General features: G+C 34.6%; 1 protein-coding gene across 11 annotated transcripts in view; it reads left to right on the top strand.

Annotated features, from left to right (window-relative positions):
* Positions 1-281: 281 nt before the first annotated feature.
* Positions 282-23,919, top strand: part of LOC149565999 (uncharacterized) — a 117,165-nt gene continuing 93,527 nt past the window's right edge. The window contains exons 1-8 of one of the 11 annotated variants that reach the window (XM_089819453.1): positions 282-791; positions 931-1,089; positions 1,355-1,423; positions 17,057-17,131; positions 17,223-17,279; positions 17,397-17,470; positions 17,840-17,933; positions 18,028-18,092. In XM_089819453.1, the coding sequence (XP_089675579.1) occupies positions 17,083-17,131; positions 17,223-17,279; positions 17,397-17,470; positions 17,840-17,933; positions 18,028-18,092 (339 nt within the window). In that variant the 5' untranslated portion in view covers positions 282-791; positions 931-1,089; positions 1,355-1,423; positions 17,057-17,082. Of the gene's footprint in view, positions 792-927; positions 1,090-1,354; positions 1,424-15,308; positions 15,391-15,678; positions 15,813-17,056; positions 17,132-17,222; positions 17,280-17,396; positions 17,471-17,839; positions 17,934-18,027; positions 18,093-23,919 lie in introns of those variants that run through there. The other 10 variants (XM_089819449.1, XM_089819454.1, XM_089819451.1 and 7 more) reach the window with 10 other exon arrangements.

Raw genomic sequence — 23,919 nt, 5'->3', positions numbered from 1 at the left:
AAAAATTAGACTTTTCTTCTTACCTTTATTGATGAGAGCCAATACAAACTTAGATAAATAGATTTTTTAAAATTTAAAAATATATTAAAATAACAGACTATATAAAAAACTTTAATAATAGATTAATTCTAGAATTCTATTGGTCATAAATAATTGCTTTTAAGCATGAAGGTTCATTAGTATCCTCACAAGAGCTCAAAATATTGACATGAAAGAATACAAAGCCATGATTCCCAATTTTACTTTACATATCCTCTGAAAATCATCCACCTTATAATTCTAATATCTACATTACGAAAAATTCATTTTCCACACCATGAGCAAAAGTGAGGGACTACAGGCCAAAAAGCTTCAAGTAGAACACCTTTGGTCTTCTCCGAGGAACACAACATTTTGGCCGTTGCTGTTGTAAAAATTCTTTACTAATTCCAGGAGGACAAATTCGGCATCCTTGAAATTGTGGTAGAACCAAGAAATATTACCACGTCAAAGCCGGAGGTCACGCGCTAATTTAATTCATCACAGTTTCGAAAAGTGCAAAGCTTTGTGTGACTCGAACCCGAGCCTGACCTGAAACGTGTGCCTTAAGGTTTGAGGTTTGAGTTGGCTCCCGTTGAAGGAGTTGGCTGTACAGAAACGAGCGCGAGACCGCAACATCCTTCAATTTTATCAGAATTTGAAGGGAATTCGTGGCGATTTATTTTGACTTTCTTTAATGCGCAAGTCTCTGAGGATATAATGAAAAGGAACTCCACACCTCTCGTCATGTGAGCTGTTATATTGAAATCCTGGTAAACTACGTTTTTTTTAATCTTGTTTTGTCTACTCAGGGCTCAACACCGTAGGAATATACTGCTTCCGACAGCGATTTTTCCCTATAAAAATTTAGGGTTTATTTGGTTTTGTCTTTGTTTTGTTTTCTTGAAGCAGCGGTTACGAAGATGACGGGCGCCTCCGGTAAGGATATGTCAGCATTTGACTTCGATCACGCCGATTGCTCAGTGAATTGGAGGAGAAATAGTTCCTTCCGCGACAAGAACCTCAGAAACCCTAAGAATACAGTTACTAAGGATGACTTCTTCAGATGCTGTAAGTTTGCTGTGCTCTGCTTGTAATTTAGTTGTTTGCTTGATGTTTGTAGAAAATAGTGGAATTCTAGTGTTAAATTATCATACAATGTATCGTGTCGTTGTTCTCCTTTTATGTTATTTTAATTTCTTGCATGCGGCATTGAAATGTTGGTTTATTTTTCTGAGCGAAGGTGTTCATCATTGAACATTTCCGTAGATTTTCACATGGCTCGCTTCGTAGCACTTTGAAGTTTCTGAATTTGCTTTTTAAATTATTTTTACAGAAGAAGAAAAGCGAAATTCTCGATTTGTGTAGAAAATATACAAATTGCAGCTGCCCGTACGTATTCTCTGTAATAACCGTGCTTTTGTCTCAAATTTCATGTTTGTGTTGTATAAATATTTTTTAGATCTATTAGATTCAACTAGCTTATCGACATATACGTAGCTTGTCTCAACAAAACGCATGTTTTAATCCTTTTTTAAAATAACAAAAGGAGTCAAAACTGAGTTTTAAAGAGTCGGTAACATTTGCAACTTGTTTCAAGTTACTCGAGTGAATGAAGGGACGTTACAGCTTTTAGCAATTTTAGCATCTCAGAGTTAGCTTTTAGCAATTTTAGCATCTCTGAGTTCTCATGCTATACAGATGAAAATGAAGAAAATGCTTGATTTCTATAGCAAACTTGCCAATTGCAAGAGCCAGTAGTTATTCTCTGTACTGGTTTAGTAGTGGACTTTTTATGCTTAATTTGAATCATTCAGTGGATCCATATTGATTGATCCGTTATTATAAACAAGTTCATGTCTTAATATTGGACATTTAATGCTTAATTTGAATCATTTGGCGGCTCCATAGTTGTTGATCCCTTAAACAAGTTAATATCTGAATATTTACTTGGATTGTCAGAACACAAGTTCTTAACATTTTATCCTTCATCCGAAATTCGAGAAGAACAAAATTTATATTATTCTTTGTTTAAATAATAGTGCATTGCAAAATAAATTTTGAAAATCTTTATAATGTTTGTCAAAGCTTTTTTGGATAACATGTGCAGATGCTTTTGTTAAGAAGTCTCTTAGGAAGATATTTTTTTAAAAGGAGGAAAAGCTACTGTTGATAAGCCAAATTAAAGCAGTATTGATCTTCAAGTTGGATGTTTTTGCAAGTCTGGGTCATAGGCTTTTTGATCCTCTCTTGCTAAGAGGGATTTATCCACCTATAGGATAATCTTCTCTACTAAGAGGAAAGAGCTACCTCTAGGAGGGAAAATATGCTATTTGATATGCATACTGGCTTTTATCTTGCTCATTGTAAGATGTTGAGCACAAGGAAAGTCAAATATGTTTGGATGATTAGTTTGAGAAGCTCAGGAAGGTTTGTGGATCACAACGTGTAGCCAGATTAGAGCGGGTTATGTTCAAGGAGGTAGCTTATTTTTAGTCAAGCAGTGACATGAAGGTTTGTGGCCCATGGGGTATTTTGTTGATCTAGTTTCTCAATGCTCATAGCAAAAGTTTCTTGACATTTGTATTATTCGACTTTGAAATCATCATGAATAATGGCTATACCAAATATTTTGAGATTCTGACTTTCATTCCCATATGATATATGGAGCCTTTAGATTTGGTTTTCAATATTCAAAGCGACGACTCAGGATTTCTACATCTTGTATAAAATTTTGAATATTCTTAAACTCTCAAGGAGCAGCACACACAGAATTTTATTGCAAATAAGTTTTTGAAAAGAAATGTAACTCAAATGTTTCAATAATTCTCTCTGATGGTACTACTTTGAATTTTGATAGATCGAATTTGCACAAGGGATCCACACCTGTTTACTGTCGACCATAGCAACATTTGTTTGGTGTAATGTCCCTTGCTTGGTGTAGGCCTTTTGTAGCCATAATTGTCCCTTATTTAATAAACTTAAAAGGCCTAAACTTAATTGATCAAGACATTGATTCCAACTATGCTATTCAATTATTTAAAGTAAGGAAAGTTATACGTTTACCAAACATATTAAGCAGTCTTACTATTTATGATCCTTAATGTCCATGCTACCCTAATTACCAATTCAGTTCAAGAGGAAGAAGATTAGAATTTTACTATGTTGCTCAAATACCAACCAATCACAATGGGTTCCTTTAAAGTTTACAGATCCAAGCCCTTATCCTGTCTTGGGACTATGCCCTCAAGGTTTTAAAGGGATGCTGATCCGTACTCTATCTCGGGAATCCACCCGTGGGCTGGATTTAGATAGGTATCTCTTTGGAAACACCGCTGCCTTACCTTCTCAGACACTTAAATAGCTGCAAGTTCTGAGAATGGATTTATGCATATTTTTCAGTTGTGCTTATCTTCCCCTCTCTTTCTCTCTACACACACACACACATGTACACATAGACATATACATGTACACATACACATACACATACACATACATAATACTTACATAATAGAGCATTCTGATATAAAAATCAGATATGGGCTATTTATATAATTTAGATACATATGTTATTAATTATGATTATATATAAAAATGCACACATATTATTGATTGATATTAATGTTATAGTATGGTGTGTGTGTGTGTGGATATAGATATATAAGGCTGGATCTCTCTCTCTCTCTCACTCTCTCTCTCTCTCTATATATATATATATATATATATAAGGCTCTCTCTCTCTTTCTCTCTCTCTCTCTATATATATATATTAGGCTAGATCTTAGTCTCCTTAATCTTAACATCATTTGGATATAGTTCCCTTGGAACTTATTCATGTATAAGATATACAACATGCTGCTTGCCAACCCTCTATTATATATATATATATATATATATATATTTGATGATCCTTTTAACCCTTCCATTTGTTCCTTCTTCCCCTTCGTTAGTTCGATTATTTTTCAGAGTCGTCTTGAGTTTTGTTTTCAATTTGATTTTGAACCATTGGCTTCGACTCTCCCTTAATGTGAGATCCTCCAAGTGTATATCCCACAAAGTTGCCCTAAGTCAGTCGTGATCCTTAGCCAATTTTTGGTTGATCAAAGCCTAATAATTTGATAGGTCTTGAACCTTTGTAACTTGGAACCTATTTGAACTTTTGAAGCTTTTTGAACTGTCTGAACCACTTTGAACTTGGTTCAAACTGGTTCGGCATTGCGAAAGCAGTTCTTGCAGGAGTGGCAGGACTCGAAAGGAGGACGTGGTGGTAACATCTGAAGTTGGACATGGCAAAGATCGAGGTGAGCTCTTGACACGTCATTTGATGACATAAGTAACAAAAAGGTGATTTGGAAACAATGAATAAGGCAATCATGAAAAAGCGTGGCTTGTACAAAAATCATTAAATGTTAAGTGTGCGTAGACAAGTACACGACATAAGGCACAAAAATCTAAGGAAGGTAACCACATGTAAGGATAATGATGATTAAGGGGTAAAAAGTGAAAAGATATCTATTTATGGCAATTACCTTGAGTAGTCTCGTCGTACGGTACTTTCAAGCGAGCAAATCTTTCCAAATCCTACCCTCGTAATTTACTCATAAGGTTTGGTATTTTAAAAGCTTGCTCTCAAAATGGTAAGTTCGTTCTTGCTCTAAGTGTTAGTTGTGGAGAACGCAAGACAAGAGGTTCAAGAGGTTCAATAAGGCTTGTTACTGTGAATTCAAGGTAAACTTTTGACAATCCTTCTATTTAGTTTTCAATTCTTAGCAATTTCTTTTTGAGCTTGGTCTAGAGTTGTGATTTTTCTTTGGGGTTTGGAGAGTATGAGGTCCTCTCATCATTTTTTTGGAAATAACGTCAGTATGAATTGTAGAGGTCCCCTGTTGACTGATACAGACTTAAAGGGAGTTTATGTAGACACTATTTGTGATAAAATGCAAGAAAATGTAGAGGGTGAATTTATGGGTTAAATCCTAGATAGTGGTTTATCAGAGCCACAACTTTTTCCCAAGTTGCTGTAAGCCCTGAATTGGTTCAAGAATGTACAAACCATTATGATATCAGGTCTCGTTGCATTAGAAAGAATGATGGGAGTGTCTTGCTCTTAGTTACTAGGGACACAATGATGTCTATGTTCATAATACCCAATGAGTCGTTCGCTGACTTCTCTCCAACTCAGTCCTATGGCAAATTCAATGAAAACCTCGACACCCTAACAGGGACCGCTATGTCATAGCTCGTCACTGGACCAAAAAGTTCCATAAAGGTGGTTCACAACTCCCAAAGAATCTAAATAAAGACCACATGAAACCTTACATCCATGATCTGGTAGTTTTGTTACAGAGTCAGGGATTTTCCAAAGACGTTTTTGTTTGAAGACTGGATGTTTCACTTCATTGAAATCATATAGAGGTCAAGCAATACATATATTGGGCCGAGATCATAGCTAGTTCAATGAGAGAACAATTCAAATCAACCCAGATCATCAAAAAGGATTTCTTTATGTCTTATCTTATGTACTGTTTGGCTTGTACTTAGGATCTCTCTCCCCTGCCTCACGAACCTTGGACCATGATATTGTTATATACAATTACTGCCGCTTGCTGTAAAGGAACCAAATTCAATCTAACTATAGAAAGGTTCATGATGTTTGCATGGGTAAGTTATGTTTTGAACTAGTGGGTATAGCAAAGCAAAGGGCCTCATTGGAAGCCCTACAATTGATCCAAATCTATGGTAGTCTGTTCATTCAGTTTCCCAGGTTCACACGCCTTAGCGTAGGTGGTTTCAATGAAGAGCCCACAAGATTACCCAAGTTTGCAATTGACTACTTTCTATTGGCTGAGATTTGTTGGCAACTTGCCATTTTAACGAAGAAGTTCTTGTTTGGAGATAAATGGGATAGTTTGTTTCCTATAAAGCTTGGTATGCTTTCATGCAAAAGTTTAGAAGATGCCATGAATATTAGGGGCGACTTGTGTGGTTTTGATTTCAAGTTTTATCATGAGACAAAGGGGATTGACATTAAAGAATTCACTAGAAAAGTTTTGGAGGTAGAAGATCAATTTACACCTTTATCCCTCCTGGAGGACTATTGGGAAGACTGCTTAAGCAAAAGAGAGGTTCAAAGGAGAGAAAACTCTAGAATGCTATTCTCACAAGTCTGTGTTGAAAATCCTAGGTTTTGGATATTATGTAACTTGTAATAGCACTTGTGAATTTTATGTGTTTTCCAAGTTACTATACAAATGAATATATATGTGATATAAAGAGGCATGCCTCTTTTATATATTAACTTACATTAGTTATAGTTATAACACAAGCAATATACCCTCAATATATTATAATGGTTATATAACAAGATACACACACACACACACACATATTCTTAACATAAGTTACCTATTCCATATATAATATTTGTCATTATTTATATATCTCATAAATATAATTTATTTGACAAAATTTTAACATTAATGCTCCCTCTTAATGAAGAAGGATAAAATACATAGATATTATACCTTAGGTAATATTTCAAGAATAATACATTCAGGTAATCTTTGATCAGAAGATTTCCAGTATATGGTTCATATAAGTATTGGCCTATCAGAATATCAACACATGATATTCACCAATTACTATTTGATATCATATTAGGTAACATGAGCATTGGCCTATTATTCACCAAGTAATGGCCTATCAGAACATTAACTAAATGATATTCACCAAGTACTCGATGCGGTAATGGCCTAACAGAATATCAAGGCAAGATATTCACCAAGTACCTAAAATATATCTATACAAACAACTTGTAGATAGTCAAATTAATGACATCTAACACCTAGCTGTTGATTTATAAGATAAAGCCTTTTCATGATTTATTTCAACACATACACAAAATATATATCATGATACAAGTTATTGTAAGGTCATCACCTTTCAGTAACTTCTCCAAATACAAGTGATAATCATTTAGAAGTCTTCAGTTCCTCATGATGTACGCAGGGGATAGGTTCATACACGTATGACATCAAAAGTTCTCATGAAGTCACCACGAATACTATCATGAGGTGTTGTCATGACATCCACCATAAAACATATCAAAGAATAAGGTTTTCACCTCAAACTTATCTCTTATAGAGAAAAATGTAATACAAAGGATTTCACTTGGAATTTCTTCTTCATGAAGCAACACTAACCTTTTGACCTCCCTGTCAATGTTACTGATAAAGTGTCAAAACTCCCTTTTAGTCTGGTAACAACTTTTCTAACCTCTTAGTACAAGGTTCTCTCCGATGAAGTGTCAGATTGCCTCTAAATCTGTTATCATCCTTCTAACTTCTTGGTATCAAGTCATGTCATGCTTCCCTGCTTCGATAGGTATCCTGATAGCATAACGTCTTCCATCCTACATACATGAGACTTTATCCCATGAATCATAGTCCTTTAGCTGTTATAGTTTCTGACTAGTGGAGAATCCATTAACAAGGTCTACTCCTTTTGAACCAAGATCATCAAAAATTTGATTTAAGCATTTTTATTTTCTGCTCCCTCTCTTTGTCCAAGGTTGCATCTAATGAACTGTCAGACTCCCTCTCATAATCTCAATCATCAAGAATATTCTCTTCAAGAGCCTCATTTTATCCAACATGATCATTGTATGACTAATGAATTCTAGATCAAAACTTCTTTGGAGCCACTGTCATAAGATTGCATTCTGCACAATATTTGGTAACATTTGTAAAGTACCAAGCAACTTTCTTTTCCTGCAAGAACATCTCTAGAGATAAAGGAAAAATTAAGACAAATAGCTCTTATAGTACGTATACAAATATAAGTAAGGGAGAGATTATAGAGAGTTAATAAATACTTATCTGTACATCAACATCCTCAATACAACTTTCTCCAATGAAGGTCCATATGCAAGAAAGCAGAAAACGCCTCCATATAGGTATCTGTCAAACAATGGGAATGGAACATTGGTTAATATCCCCCCCACAATGTAAAATTCCCACTCTTAAGTAACACTTAATCCTTTCTTTGACTGAATTTATTAAGTGGTTTCAGACTATATGGATATTGCTTATTTTGATTGCTCCCATATTCAGATTTGTAGAGCTATCTTTTTGTTATGAGCTCATTTGAAGATATTATAAACATGAATATGTTACTCAACCTCATCATTTCTTCTATCTTTTAGAATTCCTATAGCTCTTAGAATACCTACATCCCACAAATTTGTCAACAAAATTACTTCTTGAAGCATATCTACAAATTCCACGATTTATACCAACAAGAAGAATTTATGGCCCCCACATAAATCACGGTCTCATAAATTTGAAACATAGTTGCATTTTCAGTAGTGGAATCTAGCTCACTTGATATAACCGTTGCATTATCATTTCAACAATCTCAAAAATGTCAATTTACTTGCACCTGTTATCATCCGTAGAATTCATAGCTTTCTGAAGGCTGATTATCTTGAAAGTGCCTTGGTCATCCACCACTAAGTACAAGCCATCTCCACCAGAAGAAAAAATGTTGTAGGACAAAAATTCAGTCTAAACAATGTGATAAGGTTTATTTTATTTATTTTTGTTTTTTTATTTATCTAAGTCACTTTTGTATGCATGCTCCTTATTGTTATAATGGTAAGCACTCACTGCTTAGCAGTAGTAATGCTTGAACCAATTGTTGCCAATGAAACCAAAGCATGTAGTCTGACCTTATATTAACAGGTAAATTAAACTTCAATTCTCTATTGGAAGTCAATGTATGCCAGATTGATGCATTGGGAAATAATCTGTACACTTTCTTAGATCCTGGGTTGATATGAACCTTTTTTTTCATTAGGATCAATAACCAAATACAGGAGCAGATAATTGACAACATCTAGAATCTAACAAATGCATTTAGAATGAACTTTTATTGGCTGAACCGACATGATGAAGGGCATAAGTTTTCTAACAATAGGTCTGTGAAAGAAAGATTTAGGGTGCCCTTCAGTGGACCCAAAATTATCTTGATGATTGCCTTAGCAGAGCTGAGATGAAACCTAACTTTTTCGATTCTTCCTAACACATAAACAAGCTGAAAAAATTAGTTAATAAGCACTGTTAAAAAATAATAAATATTTGAAGATCTGTGTGTCCAATGAGTGATTTTTATTTTCCTTTTGTAAGAAAAGTTTAGATGTCAATGAATTAAACACATCCTTTGGAATGTGAAAGGGAATATCTTCTTGGATAATTTGTGCTTGTGCATATGGTTCCTCATAAACATTGGTCATTGTTGTTCCTGACATTCAGTGAGCTATCCTCCAGGCGATGGTATTGATGAGTCTCAGCAGTAGTTATCAATTAACACAAATCAAAGAACTTAATCTTGAGGCATAGATTGAACATGTAACCAGCTACTTCGCTTAGGAGAGAACCGTATGGTTCAAGATGACAGTAATATATATATATATATATATATATATATATATATATATCATCTTCAATAAAGCCCTCTACGTGAGCTCTATCGATGCACATTCTCAATCTCTAATTGTGTAAACTGCATGACAAGCAAGATGTACGCAACCTTAAAGCCTTTTCAGATCCATCATCAATGTCTGCACAATGAATTATTAGAAAGCTAGTGGCACAAACACTGTTGTGAGATGTGCTCCCACCTCAAGAGAACCCCACGAAATGGCCAAGACCAATCACTGGATCGGTAGATTTGCATTCCATGCCATCTAAATACCAGACCACTACACACAAACCAATGGGTAGACTAGCTTGGTGCCACATCATTGCCAAGATGAGGTGAATATCTTGATATTTCTCATTTCTTGAGGCACAAGAAGTGCGTTCACTGATTCACTCATGAGTCCAACCAGCAACACAATCCAATCTAAAGGGTATTACATAGTGACCATTGTACAAATTGTACAACTTGATAGACTTGTTGAGCATTGATACATTGTGTGACTTGAATAAAGCACTACAGTAGAAACTTTGACCAAGACTTTGGACCTCTTCATTTCGAATACCAATAATATTGATAAAAACACACTTGAATAGTGATAACGACAAGCCAACACGATAAAGTGGTTTTGTGAAGAACTTTCTGCACAAACCTCTTCATGTAGCTGAATGAATTCAACAACAAAATAAAAATAAAAATCAGAAGCATTCAATTTCTTCAAACATTAGACCTTTGAAATTAGGATATTCCCAACAAATGACATGCTCTGATACCATGTTGAAAATCCTAGGTTTTGGATATTATGTAACTGGTAATAGCACTTGTGAATTTTATGTGTTTTCCAAGTTACTATACGAATAAATATATATGTGATATAAGGAGGAGAGACATGTCTCTTTAATATATTAACTTTCATTAGTTATAACACAAGTAATATACCCTTAATATATTATAATGGATACACACACACACACACATACACATATACTCTTAACATACGTTAACTATTCCATATATAATATATGTCATTATTTATATATCTCATAAATATAATTTATCCAATAGAATTCTAACATTAACACTTTGCTTTCAAGTTGAAATTGAACATTAAAGGGTCCATTTGGTTGTAGGCATAGGAATTGAGAATAAGAATGCATATTGGGAATAGTAATGGCTATTCCAATAACAACTATTTTTTGGAATGGACATAAGCTCATTTTAGGGGCAAAATGGGAATATGTATTCTTATTTCCCATTCCAATTGATGCACCAAACGAAAAATAGAAAGCATATTCCTAATTTCCTATTTCTATTCCAGCAACCAAATGGGCCCTAAAGGAGTTTTAGAAGACAATTTGAAGTTTGTTGAAGGTGAGTATTTGAAACAACAAGAAGCACCCATACCTTCCATTGACTAGTCTAAATCGGAAGAAGATGACATAGTACAGAGGAGTGGTAATGTCATTGAACGCACCAAAACGTGGTTCCAACATAAAAAGGAGGGAATACCTCGGGTTCAATTTGAAGACACAGTTCATGAAGTTCCTTCCTCCCCTAATGCTAACATTATCTTTTTCACTGGTTCTGTAGGTGATAAGAAGAGGTCAAAAGCATTGGACATTGAACTGGCTGAAAACCTACAAATTGTGTGAAGGACAAGGTCAAGGACCAACTTCAAGAAACAAAACATAATGGCATCTTAGGGACATGTTCAAGTAGATCTTGATACTGAAAAGGAACATAGCACAAGTTCAATGGACAATGAGCAACAGGTACAATCGACCTTAGATAGTATTTCACAGGTTCTGGACTCCCTGAATACACCAATAAAGGACACAGGAAAGGCTGAATCTTCTCCATCAATACCAAATTGGCTCACGAATTCAATAAGCAAGAAGAGGAGCTTCATACCAGTCTCTATACCTGTGAAAGATATGGTGAATAAATACTCCTTTAAAAACCCAAAGCCTAAAAGGATGAAGAATGTCGCTCGATTAGTTGCAAATGCCAGGATAGGGGAGGTCATGGTTGAGGTCGCTTTAAATAAACTCAAAGATGGTTCTATAGACTTGAGTGTTGAAGACTTTGGAATCACAAAAATGTGCCTAGGCGTACTGAACCGAGAAACCAAAGAACATTGGTTAGAGCAATCTTCTCAATATATGCTGGATCAATCTAAAAAATGTGCGAAGGAGAAAAAGGAGTTGAAACAGATGATCAACATAATGACAGAGTACATTAACTCTTTGGGTGGATGTGACGCTCTACCCCTAGTTCGAGCTCCTTAGAAATTTGATCCCACTTCATCAGGCAGCAAGAAGTTGTTGAACCAACTTCAGCGTGGCAAAGCCATAGTCATAACCTTGGATGAATGGGTGGATGGTGTAATTAAGAAGGGAAAAGAGTTCCTCCAGCAGTGTGGTACAATTTTTAATGATGCTGATGCCCTATTAAGCGAGGTTCAAGCACACCTGTAAGCCTGGGAAGCAGAAGAGAGCAAATGGTTTGCTGTTGTTACACAAACCTTAGACATGGAGCAATATGTTGTAGAAAAGTTATTGACAGAAAATCCCCTTAAAACAACAGATGCTAGTGTGTTGTACGTGGTCACGAGGAACATGAGCTGGAGGTGTTCAGTTTATAGGTCATCTATCACTAAAGTACAAAGCATTCAAACAAAGATCAAAGCATGTACAATGGTTTTATCAAAGACATGCGAATCATCAGTCCTAATAGTGTAGCCCACTGTGATGAAGGGAACATTAACATTGAACCTCAGGTAAAATCTTTTGAGGAGGACTTGAAAGTAACCAAGGAGGTGATCGACCCTAAGGCCATAGATTTGACAAAGGTGGCGCAGATTCAAGTTATGCTGGTCCTTTGCATGGAGCACCTGCTAGACTACACAAAGCAAGTCAACAGGATGAAATGGGACAAAGACATGTGGAAAATGTGATTGATAAGCTTAAGGAACACGAGTTCCAATGCTGTGCAAGAGTTCATAGGTGCTTATTGTGGCTAAAAGTTGGCACGTGGAACAATTAGTGATGAGGAACAAGTTGAGGATGGAGGTCATAGTTCACCGGTATAATGGATCTTCATTTGTTTTGCTTTATGTTTATTTGAACTAGGAGAACACGTGTCATTTTCAAACTTCTCTGTTGTTAACCATCAAGGGGGTTGGGTTTTCAGAGAGACCCCCTTGACATTGACGACTATAAATGATGAACTGATAGACATTTTTAGAGATTAGAAGATAGAGAAGTCGAAAGACATTTCAGCTTTTGCTCTTTGTTAATAGTTACTGGATATCTTTTTGATGGTAAGACATGAATCAAATGAAGTCTGATGTTTTGAAGGTTATTCTGTTTTTGGGCTTTGAATCAAAGCAAGGCGAATTAGTTTCAATCTAGATTTTTGTTATCTGTGATTAGATTGGGAAATGTTACTTTGGGAATGTTGCTCCTTAAATTTCATATGTTATTTTGATCTTTGAAAATGATGGTTCAAATGGTTCTTGTGTTATCGTCGATTTTCTAATGAAGTTCTAAAATTAAAGGCACTTGAAGGGCTTTGTTACCTTCATGTTTCGCTCATTAATACTAAAACTATTAGATCATTAGCCTCTCATCTAAGAATGAGTTGTGCTGCGTTCATGCTTTCGGGTCAAAAGCATACTTATATTTTTTAGTTTAGGATTCATTGAAAATCCAACGAGGGAGCTGTACCTCATACAATTCAGAGGGAGGTTAATAACATCGAGTCTTCAAAAAGGGAGGAAATAGAGTCAGTAGATAATAGATCAATATGAATACTAATTTGTTTACTAACACCCTTTATATAGGGAGAGGTCATGCCTTTTCATCATGTTTGCCTTTTGGCTAGAGCCTTTTGAAGAGTCACAGCCCTTTGGAATCACAACCTTGTGAAAGAGTTACAATCCTTCATCATTGCTGTCTTTTGAAATAGTCACTTATTTTCTTCATATTACTTTCTTCTTCCATTAATTTTTCTTTAATTCCTTGCTCTCCTCTTCTTCCTCCCTCTAAATTTCCTTTCAAATGAACTCTCCTCCCTTCAATATCTTATTTTGAGTGAGTCACAACTCTTTATTACATATCTTTTGAGTTTTGACCTTTTTAATATTAAGATCATTTAAATATCGGGTGCTCCTTAAGAGCAACAATTACAACTTATTCAAGCTCCTTCGAGCAATCACACCAGAAACAACAATCGGAACACCAAGAGTCACAACTTAGAATCCACTTTTTACAAATGAGACGAATACAACCAATAGAAGACCAAGAGTCACAACTTAGAATTCCACAAAGATGTCCCGCTTGGGATTTGAACCAGGGTGTCCACAATGCGAACTCATTGCTTCAACCAACTAAGCTAAACCCCATGGACTGAGTTTTGACCTTTCATTAAATCTAGTTAGCTTATATTTTATTATATTAATTAATTTGTATTTTGCTTTTATTATTATTATTATGAATTCTCATTTCAGATAGGGGACATCATACTTGATTCATCCAGCATCAATCTTTCAGAAGCAGAGGAGCTAACTCTATACTGTTGGTTTATAAAAAATCACAGTTGATTTACGTTGTTTACTCCTCGTTGGTGGTGTTGCATGGTCACATTCCCATATCTTGGTACACTCAATGCCTGTTAAAGAGTCCACCATGTCCAGCAGAAATCTGATTGTTGCAGTAGCCTGTGTTTGCTGTGTGTCCTTGATCATTGTAGCCCCCTCCCCACACAAAATGACTTGTTTTATGCTCTTTGTAATTATTTTCTAATTTTTTCTTAAGCTTATCTATATTTCAAAATTTTCTGTTTTAGTCTTGTGTTTTGTGCACCCTGTAATCACTGTTTTTATTTTCAAAATGCAAAAAAAAAAAAAAAAAAAAAAAAAAAATTATCTTTAACAATAGCCACTGATTTTGTCTCCTCCATAATTACACTTTATTTGAAATATTATCTCAGTGGATCTAGAGCTTAAAATAGGCAGTCTATTGAACTTGAACTTGAACTTTTGCATCAACATTTCTGTAGATTTTGTTAGTAAAAGCAGCATGAACAACAGAAGGATTTGAACTTATTTATAACTTTTGAGCATTATCTATATGTCAAAATTTTCTGTTTTAGTCTCGTGTTTTGTGCACCCCGTAATCACTTTTTTTTTTTCAAATTGCAAAAAAAAAAAAAAATTCAAAATTTATCTTTAACAATAGCCACTGATTTTGTCTCCATAAGTGCTCTTTATTTGAAATATTATTTCAGTAAATCTAGAGCTTAAAATAGGCAGTCTATTGAACTTGAACTTTTGTATCAACATTTCTGTAGATTTTGTTAGTAAAAGCAGCATGAACAATGGAAGGATTTGAACTTATTTATAACTTTTGAGCATTTCGAGCTCTAACACGATATAGCATTAATTTTCTTTCCAAGTTTCTTTAAATAAAAATACCCAACACTGCAATATTAAAAATGCTCATGGTAATATATGTACCTAATTTTTATATATCCATTCTAGATTGAAGAATCTAGTCGTTGAATTATAGCATTTTTAGGCCCATTAAAAAGAATGGAAAGGATGGTGATTAGATTTTTTTTTCCAATCTTCAATTGCGCCAGTGCTGGTAATGCATCTGGTTTAAAGATGAGCAATAAAGCAGAAGACTCGCCACAGGTGTTCCATGTTTCTTAAATTATTGAAATTGGGTGAGCAGATAATAGTTTTCTGATGGTAAAATGTTTACTGCGAACTGCTTATTAACATGCCAATTAAGTTGTCCTGTGAGCAGGGTAAAATCCTAGCATACTTGTGGTACACATGCACTGGTACTTTGAGTGCTTTGGATACCTTTTGGAGCGTGTCAGTTTCAGGTGAAAAAAGGTTGTGTTTTGAAATTTCTGAAAAGTTCTAGCCAGGGGTAGCCACTTGTATAAAAATGTTAAAGAAGACTGTAAATATTCACAAAAGCAGTTTTTACTAAACAGAAATTTGGCAGGCCAGATGCAGTTATACTGGGTTAAAGCTTTTGACATGATTGATGTCATTGTTTATGTCAATCTTCCTGTATGCATATGCCATAAAGAAAGCTTTGGTTCCAGAAATGGTTCCTTTTGGTTGCCATATTTTTCAAGAAGGCCAATATGCTGTTTCCAATGCAGGGATATTAAATTAGATCCTAGAGATTGTTGGTGTAAACAGAGAGCATCTAGAGGTACTTTCCAGCAGGACAGCACATCAAGCATTTGAGTACCATATTATGGAGTGATGCACAGTTTCTTCTCTCTCCATTGGGGTGAGCATTCATTGTACATTGTGCTAGAAGTCGTCCTTGGGGAATGGTGATGATTCCTCCTATCACTTACCTTCTTCACTTATACACTTAATTGCATTTGTGTCATTTTTGTTTTGGAGAGGAGTTTTTCCCACTGGTTTTTTCTCTTTTTCCACTTAATGAGAAATATGTTCATGGGTACTTAACATGGTTAGTTGCTGGGACCCATCATCATCATTGTATACATTACTCCCTAAGTTACATAGGAGGGTTGGGGGGGGGGGCGCGGTATGTAAATAGCAACTTTACCAAACTAGTTAGCTTCTAGCATAACTAGAGAGAGTCCTATTTACATTGCTCAAGTTTCTACGTAAGGACTTTTAGAGTTTTTCCTTGCCTTATGTGGTTGAGACATGTGTTCTCACTTTGTTAGACATGTATTGCATACAAAATTGTCACATGCTCATGCACTTGTCAAGTGAACTTTCTAGTGTCCATCATTGGAAGGGTAGTTTATCATTGTCTCCTGCCTTTCCAGCTCATCGTCGTTGCCTATATATGGGAGTTCACTATTTAATAATTTATATTTCATACGCTCATTGTAAATGATGGAAATTGCTACTAGTGCTAATTTAGTTTCACTCTAAGAAAGCTATATTGTCCATTCCAATTCTGGTTTTAATTAAACAGAAGAGATCTTCTCAACAAATGATTTGAATTGTGTCACAAGAATCAAATTTATAAGTTACATAATTCCTGCAGTGGCACTAGTGGCAACTCCCAATATCTCCAATATTCATGTACCTATTATTGATTTTTTTACTGGGTACATTACAAGTTTTGTGGCCAATCTTGCAACACATTCACATGTCACTACATTTTTTGTCTTTTACACTACTATGATATATCTGGCAAGAATCTTTGTTGAGTTATGCTGGAATTTATCATGAAAATAATGAGCCGGATTTCTATGTGGAAAGTATCTGAACAGGCATAAGTTGTGGAGAATTTGTTTCAGATATTGGTGCCGTCTAAATTTAAACACACAGCATCTTTTGGAGAGACGTCTTGACTTTTGATTTATTTCCCTCATGCTTGCTTGCTTGTTAATAATAATATCCAGACAATATATTGTTTATGTAAACATTTTAGTTTTTAAGGAAGCAGTAACCAGTTTTTAGAAATTTTCTTCCACAGAATTTTCTAAAATGTTTAAACTTTAAGATTTGCATCATAAACTTTCAAACCTTACATCTTGTTTACAGTTTCCAAAAACACTAGTGTGCATCTGATGGAGACAAATGATGGGCTTAATTCAGAATATGTGTGTTATCAACAAGGTAAAGAAACATGAAGGAATTTTGAAGAGAGACATATCATTTAGAATTTCTTAATATGGTTGTCAAACTAACGGGCAATCTAATGATGCAGGAGAAATGACAGAAAGCAATGCCATAGACCACACTGAAAGTCTATCAGATTATAGAGGTGACCATTGGCCGAGCCAAGTCCAAAATTTTAAAGTTCAATTTTGCTTCAAAACATCTTTATCATGAACTGCAGAACATGCTAGTGTATGTTATAAAATGGATTGTTTTATACCAGGTTTCAATGCAGATGCACCAGTTAACAATGATGAAGAGAAGCAAATGACTAGCAGCACTCACGATCATTCAGAAGTATGTGCCGCCCTGCAAAGAAAATCTGTCAATAAGTGTCATGATGATTTTTCCATGGTAATGCTTCTGGATCTCCACTGTGTAGATCATACCCTGTGATCCATCATCGGGAATAGAATAACCATGATACAATTGTTTTGGATCACACTTTGTGATCCATTTTCAGGAAGAGAATAACCAGATGATGGATCATAGTGTGTGATCTGAAATGTTGATACTGAAAATCTCTACACAGTTGACATCCAGAAGCATTACCAACAACAAAAATCTGTGCAGTTTATTTTTATTATTTTATGTTATTTTCGAATAGTGATTATCAAGCTGCTTTGTCATGCTTGAGAAATGTCTTAAGAATGTTTCAAATATCAGGAAGAGCAAGTTGAATTAATTTCAGAGGATGAAGGTCATTCTGAAAGGAGGTTTTGCACATCAAATGCCATGTCTGAAGCTTCAGATGATGAAGGTTATTGCACTCATTCTGAATAATTATTAGATTAATGTATTTATCTTGAGAGTATGAAAATCCTCAGCTTCATTTGTTCTCTTTTATTTCTCAGGTGGCTCAGAACACTCATATGAAGATACCTTAGGCTCTCACAATTCGGATGACTATGAAAATACGGTAATTGTTCTATGTATTGTGATACTTTGGGATGCTGGTCATGAGTGCTAATCTTGTTGAATTATTTGAAGTTATTGATAGATAGCAAATTTTTTTTAAATCAATTCTTTTTCTAGTTGTCTAAGTAGCTAAAATACATTAAAAATAAATAAATAATTTATAACAAAAAAAGTATCTTGCAAGATTCTGCATGCTACGAAATTTTCAAACATTTATCCTTCAGCTTAAAAATAATTCAGTGTTAAAAGCTGCCTCATTTGAAGTGCGGGCATAAATGGTAAAAAAAAAACGATGAAGAAATGGATGCTACACTGTTGTATTTTATTTGCACAGTAGTGAAAGCTTCGTATATTGAAAACAAAGCCTCGAATTTTAACTGTGGATTCTATCTCAAGTATATCATCTTTCACAATAAACAGTCACAGTCTTACAACTCCTTTTTTCATGGGATTATAATATCAACGAACAGATCTTTGAAAGAGAAAGTAGAAAAGTCTTTTATCATATGTTTATCTAAGCTTGTTTCTGATTGTCTCAAGTTTTATAATGAATAGCAGTAAGGGTTCCTCGCATGATAGACATTTTAGGCTTTAGATTCAGCTGATCATTGAGGGAAATTCTGTCAAAATTTGCTTCTTGCTGCTGGACAGATCTAGAAATGAAAAAGGAAAATTGAGCAGCCTGCAAGATAGTAAAATGAAAAATACTCACAAATATCTGGCTATTCTTTGAATAATCTACACACAGATATATATATATATATATATATATATATATATATATATATATATGTGAGTATTTTTCATTTTACTATCTTGCAGGCCGTTCAACAGAAATTTAAGGTTCTGTTTGGAAATGATAAGGTGTTCTTATGGAAAATTGCAGCCTGCTAGTACTGTGAGTGAGTATTTTAGCAAAATTGTATGAACCTTCTGCTACGGATGTACTAGCTTTGAAACAGCCATAACAGACATATTTTTTCTCATACAATCAGAGATGATGATCTCTAACGCAGCTACAAACTTCAACACTCCCTCTTAGCAAGAGAGATATCTTTAGTCAGGCAAGCACACATAGCTGCAACCAAAGATCATAAGTTCATATGTTATCTTAGCATAACATTATCCACCATAGTTACCTAATAAACACATAGAATGAAGTCACACACATCACTTTCAATATGACCAATTTATTGAGAGTTTTCAGACACTATAATACTCCTTAATGAATCACAAATTACGGTACTTGGTCTGTTACTGGAATATGTCTACCTCAGCAACTTGTGCAATTAAACAAAGCAACCAGATTCCTGTTACTTCAAAGCTTTGAAATCACACATTGATCAGAATTTTGATGAAATGCAAAGTATCACAATACTAAGAATCAATTTTCCTGATTTATAAACATCAAAGATATAATCACAAAATACTTATCAGAACACATCGTGCCAGCTTGAGCATATCGTGCCATTTTCAGTCATGTGTGTGACTTCATTCTATGTGTTTATGAGGTAACTATGGTGGATAATGTTATGCTAAGATAACATATGAAAGATACCCTGGGAAAGACTTCTGCAAAGAAAATTCCGATAGAGAAGAAGTTTAAGAGGTGAAGCTGTTTCTTTATACAACTCATGATGCTCACGGCATACAAATCACAGCCAATTATATGTCCACGTGAAAAGATGTGCTGGCAACCAATAAGGTGAGATGTCGGGATAGTGAAGAACGACACTATCAGAATCTGCATAAGCACGAAAGCTTCATGATAGATTGTCACGAGCTTTGGAATAATCAATGCTCTTCCTTGTTTGAAGTTTGTTTCCTTCAACGATGTTAAATTTGTAACCATTATGAAGAACCGAGCACTTAAGATGATAGGAAGATTCAAATGGATAACACTAGGTATCAATTGTGTGTTATATATCTTCAGTCTGTGCAGGTATCCTTGTTAAGGTTGTGATCGAGGACACCAAATATACTGTTTGGGATCACTAAAGGTTGTGCATGAAAGATACCCTGGGAAAACCCTTGTAAAATGAAGGGAAAAACCCAGCTACACAACCAAATATCAATCAATTGATCATAAGAGTTCGAGTATACAAGGCTCTTTACTTGATTGATTTACAATATACCAAGCAATCACTTAAATAGATTGTACCAGACGCTTCATCTTTCACCCGAATGTCTCTTGGAGTCCCAATAATAAGATCCTTCGTATTTCCACATATTCAACCCTTCACATTTCCATACGCATGCCTCTTCGCATGATGTATGACACGTCTTTTGTATAATATTAACTTAACTATAATTACAAATATCTCTTTCAGCTGAAGATGACTTTAACGGTCATAACAAACATATTTTATCTCATAAAATCGAAGATGATCTCTATCGCAGTTACAAACTTAATCAATCTCGAGGAACATTAGTTAATTTTTGAGTTGCTAAATTGCTCATAATAGGTCCTAGATTTGGTTGTTGTTTGTATCTTGAGTCAATTAGGGTGTCTGGGAGTGGGACTAAAATAAAAAAACTTCGATAGTTAAATTTATCGGTTTCATAATATCATTGATAAATGATGAAATATCATATTATAAGTATTAAAGTTACAATTGTGTTTATTATAAATTTGGAGCCTCTTCCAAAGTTTTCACTAGATCAGGGAAGAGGAAGATGCAAAATGTTGTAATATGCAATTCATGAGTTATGTTGAATTGTACGATTCATAATAGTTGTTAGCTAACTAGTATATTAAGATTTCACACGAGGATGCAATTGTGTTCTTAATTTGCTCTCAAATTAATAAAATGTATAGAAAAACACTTTTGTACTCTGTTATGGGCTCGTTGGATACATCTTGTCATTGAATTTTGCAGAAAAATGTGTTTCCTATTGAAATTTAAGAATTTATTTCAGCTGCACTCAGAGTTGTATTTTTTGGGTTTGCTGGTTTTTTGCGAAGTCCGAGTTTACCAACCATGAGCAAGGGTACATAACTTTATTATAATATTAAACCATACCCCCTCTTAATGGCTAAGGTAGGAGGATCTCAGTAGTTTACAACATGCCTCTTAAGATGTGGAAAAATGTGAAGAAATATTTCCACAAGCAATATTCATCACCCAATATGTATATGACAATGATATGCAAAAGAACACAATGAATATGATATCTCAACTGGAATGGAGACACTTAAGTTTTGTTTTTCTGATATACGAGTAACCAGAGGTTGAGACATTGGAATTCTCCATGAATTTGAGGCACAACTGTCAATGGTGCCAAAAGACTAGCTTCATATCAATGTTGGTAATACAGAGAGACTGAGTCGAGAGAAAATGGCTAATAAATAGTTAATCTTTTAAAACATGGTATATAACTAATATTTTGTTTTAAAGGTTCATTGACATCTTTCAATGCAATTTTGGCATCACCAATCCCTTCAATTTTATGGGACTTTCCATCACCTATTGAAATAAATCACTGTGACTATCATCCACAGTGAACTTGACAAACTGTTTCTTTCAAAATGTTGAGTGTCCAGGTTCTCTTGAATCAAAGAAGCAACAACTTTTTCTACTATTGTTTGGAAAAGCCATTAATGTATGCTTCTAATGGTGTTTTTGAGCAGTATCCACAACACTAGCTTTACCTTTGTTTCAATGCTTGCATTGTCTTTTCTTGTAACCATTCTCCACATACCCAAATTTATGTCATTAGAAGCATGATAGCTTTTTTGTGGTTGTGAAATGGGAAGAGCTCTAAGGTTTGTGCAAATATTTTGTCATTGTTGTCACATTTTGTACAAGTTACAATCACTGTTATCAGATTAATATCAGAAGAACAGAGCACAAAAGATATTCAATGGCAGTAATACTTTGAAAATGCATATAAGGCTACTGTTGATTCTATTCAACTCTATATTAATTTGTTTATAACTAAGCGGTGATTAGAACCCTCTTTTATCTGAATTGTTGTTGGTTGAAGAACATCTAGTGTGGCCTGCAGTAATCACATAGGGAGTTCCTTCTTGTCCAGAATATCATGTTTGATTTGCAGAGAATGGTACATCTATTGGGCTAGTGTAGTTGCTTCATTTCTGCAAGACATTATGCTAGGAATCATTATTCTTTAAAACATTATGTTTGATTTGCAAAGACATATCATATCTAGCAGGACCAGTGAAACATAGATATTCTATATCTCAATTTGCAAAGACTTTTATATCTATCAAGCAAAATAAACCAGAGATACAGATTTTGTAATGAAACAGAGATATCTGCCACCTATACAAGTGGTTGTGTTCAGTTGCCTTGCTGTCACTTGGACAAATTGTTAGTTTTTTTGGATTTTTATTTTATTTATGTGGTTACAGGGCCTGAAGGTTTTGACGGTTTAACTTCATACAAATCTTTGTTTGCAGTATGAAGGAGAAACTTCATATCTGATATATGCATGCTTGTTGAGTAGTAGATAAACCAAAGAAACGTAGTTAAGAAGAATAAGTGAACAGTAAGAGACATCATTTGATCTGCATTTGTTTTGAAAGATTTCTATATAAATAAATATAACAGTGGCAGTGTGCAGTTTAATTGTAGAATTGACAGCATTCTATTCAGAGAAAGTTTATCTGCAAGTTTCTAGAGTTACAAGGTACAGTATTGTACAGATTGGTCGGAAGGTTGCTGATTGTAAAACTTGTTCATGCATTTTTATTCTGTTAACTGTGATGATTCTGAAGTGGCAATCAGTAATAAATTGTAACTACATTCTTAGAGTTGGTGCAGAGGTTATTGAATTGTATTTTGAGAAATTGGTGCTATGATAAGGGATTTGGTGATTCCTTTTGGTTGGTGTGGTAAAATATTGTAAACTCTTTGCTGTGTTGGATTAAGACAGGAGATCCTAGCATTGTTTTTCACTGTCGTTTTTCCCATTTTGGTTTCCATGAAAATCTTGTGCATTGTCTCTTTGTGTGGTTGCATCTCTTTCCAATTTTAGTTTCAATTCCTTTCAATTTCAGATTGAGATTTGACAAGTTTTGTTGAAATTTTAAAATGATTGTTTAAGGTTTATGAATTGTAAAGGTTTATAGCAATTTTCCAGAAAATCTTGGGTATAAATAATTTTTGCTCGATTTTTTAAATCAAATTTGAGTAGAATTGTGTTCTACAACCTTCAAATTGTCCAACAAGTGAACTTTTTGGAATTTTGAAAGAAATGCTACTCATATGCTCATGCTGACATTCCTTTGGCAATAAGTAGGAACTTACCTTGGCAAAGGTCAAAGTTTCACCTTTTTTCAATATGTTGAGAGACTGAAAAAAAATATCAAAGGAGGCTGGTTACTTTCCATTGATGATTAGGGCAGCTATATATTTCTTGTCTATTGGTTTGTCGATTGCAATAAGCTGATCCCAAATCTTTAATTTTTATAAGAGGCTTTGATAGATGTCCCCTCCATGCAATTAGGTAGAAGATAATAGATTTCTAGTCAACAAGACCTAGGCTTTTCTTGTCACAGTTTTTTTTCTTTCAAATTATTCCTTAATAAGTTAATAAATTAGTAGATGGAGCATTATTTTAAGTACTAAATATTATGAGACTGACAACTCAAGAATCAACGAGGCTTCCCTATAATTGTTTTTTGTGCCCAATAAATTTGTACTGCATTCTTGAAACTCAGTAATAGCTAGTATCCTCTGTCTAGATATTGTAATTTTTATTTGTGAACGTAGAGAGGAACTCACCAAGGACCTAAACCCTAACTGAACCTAGACGTGTATGGTATAATAAGTTGAAGAACAAAGCATAGTTCAAAATATTGT

This window comes from Cupressus sempervirens, chromosome 3 (genome assembly GCF_028749045.1).
Source record: "Cupressus sempervirens isolate cs-2001-9-10 chromosome 3, ASM2874904v1, whole genome shotgun sequence".
NCBI classification, from domain to species: domain Eukaryota; kingdom Viridiplantae; phylum Streptophyta; class Pinopsida; order Cupressales; family Cupressaceae; genus Cupressus; species Cupressus sempervirens.
Note: the sequence above shows the minus strand (reverse complement) of the source record. Positions and strands in the feature narration are given on the sequence as shown.